Source organism: Sinocyclocheilus grahami, unplaced genomic scaffold, assembly GCF_001515645.1.
Source record: "Sinocyclocheilus grahami isolate Dianchi unplaced genomic scaffold, SAMN03320097.WGS_v1.1 scaffold2955.1, whole genome shotgun sequence".
Classification (NCBI taxonomy): Eukaryota; Metazoa; Chordata; class Actinopteri; order Cypriniformes; family Cyprinidae; genus Sinocyclocheilus; species Sinocyclocheilus grahami.
In genome coordinates, this window is record NW_015508128.1 from 17,665 (window position 1) to 22,323 (window position 4,659).

General features: G+C 37.1%; 1 protein-coding gene across 1 annotated transcript; it reads right to left on the reverse strand.

Moving 5' to 3' along the window:
- Nucleotides 1-521: 521 nt before the first annotated feature.
- Nucleotides 522-2,508, reverse strand: LOC107575856 (gastrula zinc finger protein XlCGF57.1-like). The gene is made up of 2 exons (XM_016262179.1): nt 2,374-2,508; nt 522-2,037 (listed from the first exon to the last, which is right to left on the reverse strand). Exons 1-2 carry the CDS (start codon nt 2,505-2,507, stop codon nt 783-785), a joined length of 1,389 nt encoding a protein of 462 aa, XP_016117665.1. The 5' UTR covers nt 2,508; the 3' UTR covers nt 522-782.
- Nucleotides 2,509-4,659: the final 2,151 nt, after the last annotated feature.

Here is a 4,659-nt window from a genome sequence, read left to right on the forward strand (position 1 = left end):
CCCCACTCTCGCAGAATATAATTTAGACATGATTTTTATAACAAGAATATGATATGTTGAATTCTCAAACACAAACATACCAAGCATGAATAAAAACCTATGAACTGTTCAATAGTTATTAAAAATGACATACACAATCAGTGATTAGAACATGAGAGTCAAATGTGTTGGTTACATTCATCATATGAAGTTATGTATCAGAATGATATTTGTTCATTAGTTCTTTTAGCATTGTTTGCTTGATCTGATGCATTTAGTCATGTAGAGACAGTCTCTGTGTCGTTCTGTGAATGTGAAGACGTGTTCTGTGAGGAACAAAAGGTCAAAAGGGTCTAGAAGGAATCTCAGTCTGGTTCTTGTCGTCTAGGTGGAAGAAGTAAATCCGAGGAACTCTTTAGCTTGTAATTTATATAATGGATTTACATGTGATGGTCATGCTGTGCTTCTCTTTGACCATTTATCTTGGTTACTTGCCCCAAATTTGACAATCTCCTTCCTGAGTTGAATTATCAGTAAGTGTTCTTTTGTTTTAATGCTGCAAGCTGTTCAAAGCTGTGAAAGAGTTGGTTGGTTAGGCTTACTTCAGGCTGGTGATGGGATCTGATTTATAATCATCCTGTTGTCTTGGGCATCTTTGTGGAATTCGGCTTTCTGTTTCAACACTGTTCAGTTTGAATCTTAAATTGTCTGATTCGCTCTGATATGCTACATTGTTGATACAATGAATAATACGTTTAAAGGGGTCATCGGATGCAACAGTCACTTTTACATATTGTTTGAACTTAAATGTGTGTTGGCAGTGTGTACACAACTACCCTAAGTTGTCCTTTCTGGGTAAAACTCTTTCCACACTGAGAGCAGGTGTAAGGCTTTTCTGTAGAGTGAGTTACCAAATGATTCTTAAGTTGTCCTTTCCGTGTAAAACTCTTTCCACACTGAGAGCAGGTGAAAGACTTTTTCCCAATATGAATTAACATGTGAGTCTTAAGGCTTGGTTTATGTGTAAAACTCTTTCCACACTCAGAGCAGGTGAAAGGCTTTTTCCCAGTATGAATTAGCATGTGCCTATTAAGGTTTGATTTATATGTAAAACTCTTTCCACACTGAGAGCAGGTGAAAGACTTTTTCCCAATATGAATTAACATGTGAGTCTTAAGGCTTGGTTTATGTGTAAAACTCTTTCCACACTCAGAGCAGGTGAAAGGCTTTTTCCCAGTATGAATTAGCATGTGCCTATTAAGGTTTGATTTATATGTAAAACTCTTTCCACACTGAGAGCAGCTGTAAGGCTTTTCTGAAGTGTGAGTTACCAAATGAGTCTTAAGTTGTCCTTTCTGTGTAAAAGTCTTTCCGCACTGAGAGCAGGTGAAAGAATTTTCAGAAGTGTGAGTTACCAAATGAGTCTTAAGTTGTCCTTTCCGTGTAAAAGTCTTTCCGCACTGAGAGCAGCTGAAAGGCTTTTTCCCAGTATGAATTAACATGTGCTTCTTAAGGCTTGGTTTATGTGTAAAAGTCTTTCCGCACTGAGAGCAGGAGAAAGACTTTTCCCCAGTATGAACTAACATGTGAGTCTTAAGGCTTGCTTTATATGTAAAACTCTTTCCACACTGAGAGCAGGAGAAAGGCTTTTTCCCAGCATGAATTAACATGTGAGTCTTAAGGTTTGCTTTATATGTAAAACTCTTTCCACACTGAGAGCAGGAGAAAGACTTTTCCCCAGTATGAACTAACATGTGAGTCTTAAGGCTTGCTTTATATGTAAAACTCTTTCCACACTGAGAGCAGCTGAAAGGCTTTTTCCCAGTATGAATTAACATGTGAGTCCTAAGGCTTGCTTTATATGTAAAACTATTTCCACACTGAGAGCAGCTGAAAGGCTTTTCCCCAGCATGAATTAACATGTGAGTCTTAAGGCTTGCTTTATATGTAAAACTCGTTCCACATTCAGGGCAGGTGAAAGGCTTTATTCCAGCATGAATTAACATGTGATGCCTCAGGTTTCTTTTACTTGTGAAACTCTTTCCACACTGAGAGCAGCTGAAAGGCTTTATTCCAGTATGAATTAACATGTGCCTCTTAAGGCTTGTTTTACGTGTGAAACTCTTTCCACACTGAGAGCAGCTGAAAGGCTTTATTCCAGTATGAATTAACATGTGCCTCTTAAGGCTTGTTTTACGTGTGAAACTCTTTCCACACTGAGAGCAGCTGAAAGGCTTTTCTGAAGTGTGAGTTACCAAATGATTATTAAGTTGTCCTATCTGTATGAAACTCTTTCCACACTGAGAGCAGCTGAAAGGTTTTATTCCAGCATGAATTAACATGTGCTTCTTAAAGCTTGCTTTCTGTGTAAAACTCTTTCCACACTGAGAGCACCTGAAAGGCCTTTTGACTTCTGTTTTTTTAATGCTGCAACTCACTGATTTTTCTCCAGTCACATCACAATCCTTCTGATCCTGATATTTCTCCTCCTCCTCATTCAGATCTTGTCTTTCTTCTTTCATTTTCATCAGACCTAAAATTAAATCATTATAAAGATGAAAATCAGTTGGTGCGTTTGAAAAATAAAAAAAGGATAAAATATTTGTGTACAGACGAAAACAATGTCAAAACTGTCCCTTTTTAACACAGATCTATGAAAATGTCTAAAAACACTGCATTATGCTGCCAGGCCAGTAGATGGCGATGCCATTTTGTAAAGAAACACTACAGATTGACAGCTCCAGCAAACAGGGTTTGTTCTTTGATCACTTTCTGTAATTTAACTAGGACTGCAACAACTAATCGATACAACTGATTATTATCGATAATGAAAATCATCCACAATGATTCTCATTATCGATTACCCGGGTCTGCCCACAGTGCACGTCCAACTTCATCCGGTCGCGTCAAATTATAGCACTGAATTACGCATTTCTATGGACAAAATGCATCTAAAAATAGTGGAGGAAACAGAATGAGATGCTGCGGGAGAGTTACGTGATCCAAGATGCCCAAAACATGAGAATTCTTTATTTGAAGCTTTAAGCTAATGCATTAGCGCAATGGCTTGCCCTGTCAGGCGCTTTGACAGATGAAATAAGGTAATACATTTATAAATACTTATGTATTTATTTTTACTTTTTTTACTTTTCTCTGTATATTTATGTATTTATTTTTGCTTTTTAAATTTTTTTTGTACACATTTCTAATTATGGCAGGATTGGCATTCCAATCAAAACCAGTCATAAGGGTCAATTTTTGTAAACTTTGTACATTTAAATTGTATATTTCACAATCTGAAAGCTGAATAAATAAGCTTTCTATTGATGTATGATTTGTTAGGATAGGACAATATTTGGCCGAGATACAGCTATTTGGAATATATCTGGAATCTGAGGGTGCAAAAAAACATCTTTGAAGTTGTCAAAATAAAGTTCTTAGCACTGCATATTACTAATCAAACATTAAGTTTTGATATATTTATGGTAGGAAATTTACAAAATATCTTCATGTAACGCAATCTTTACTTAATATCCTAATGATTTTTGGCATAAAAGACAATGTATTTATGGCTATTGCTTTTTTTGACAGATATTGCGATTTTAAATTTGCAAAGTTCAGCACAATATTGTCAATAATGTGCAGCACAGTATGGTTATCATTACCCTGCTGAAAAAAAACAATAGAAACCATCACAGAAATTTTTATAGTTTCCATTAAACCATTACAAAATTCCTTTTTGTTTTGGGCATTATTCCAATAGGAATTACTGTTGTTCTATTGGTTGCCATCTGCCAGATTACATCCCACCAATAGAATCCATCAAATAGACACCATTCCACATTTATTTTTCCTCTGCACAACATGCTAATGAGAGGGTGTCAACCATGGACTTGGTCGGGCTCGTGTCATAGCTGGGGCCGCGGCATTGGGAAAACAATCCTTTCCCTCTGACAGGAAATGCATGGTGTTAATCCAGTATGGCCTAAAGTCACTTTTTTCGTTCAGCAGAGCAAGATGCATAAAAAACTGAGCTGTATTGTCCGTACAATATCTGTGACTTTACAAACGACCCAACGAAATTGCCAGTGTCGTTTCCTGACGTAATTTTTTGTAACCCGATTGAGTCTCCACCTAGAGACAACTGTAATATCACTATCCCATGGTCATCGTGAGACTATTCACTTTATCCGTGGAATAAGGGCTCGTTCTTTTGATGGCAGCTAGTGTTAATTAAGATGGTTTTACCTGCTCGTTGTTTAGGTACGTGTAAGATCCTTTTTGTGGTCAGTAAACAGTCTTCTACAACCAAGTCGATCTGCAGCAATCTCTCTCTCTCTTTACAGCACTACAAATATACCTATGCTACTTATGACTGCTTTTGTGCTCCAGGGTCACATATATCTTACAGTAAAAGTCTGTTTGCATTGCCGTTTGCAAAGCCTGCTGCAAAACTGTTTTTTGATTCACAGTGAAATGTAACGAATAGGGATGGACAATATCTTATCGTTTGCGATATACTGGTAAAAATTCTCCACACAATAAGAATTTGTCTTCCCGCGATAATAACAATAAAGTTTAGCTGTTGACATATTTCTGTGTGCGACTTGTGTGGAGTTACGTGAAGGAAGGTGGACGTGAAATTGAGCAGCTCCTTCTACAATCTGGAACAGGTTTGGA

Coding starts and splice junctions, on each gene's coding strand:
- LOC107575856 (XM_016262179.1), bottom strand. CDS start 2,507: ATGAAAATGAAAGAAGAAAGACAAGATCTGAATGAGGAGGAGGAGAAA. Junction 2,038..2,373: donor GAAGTCAAAAGGCCTTTCAG/GTGCTCTCAGTG, acceptor AAAGCCTTTCAG/CTGCTCTCAGTGTGGAAAGA.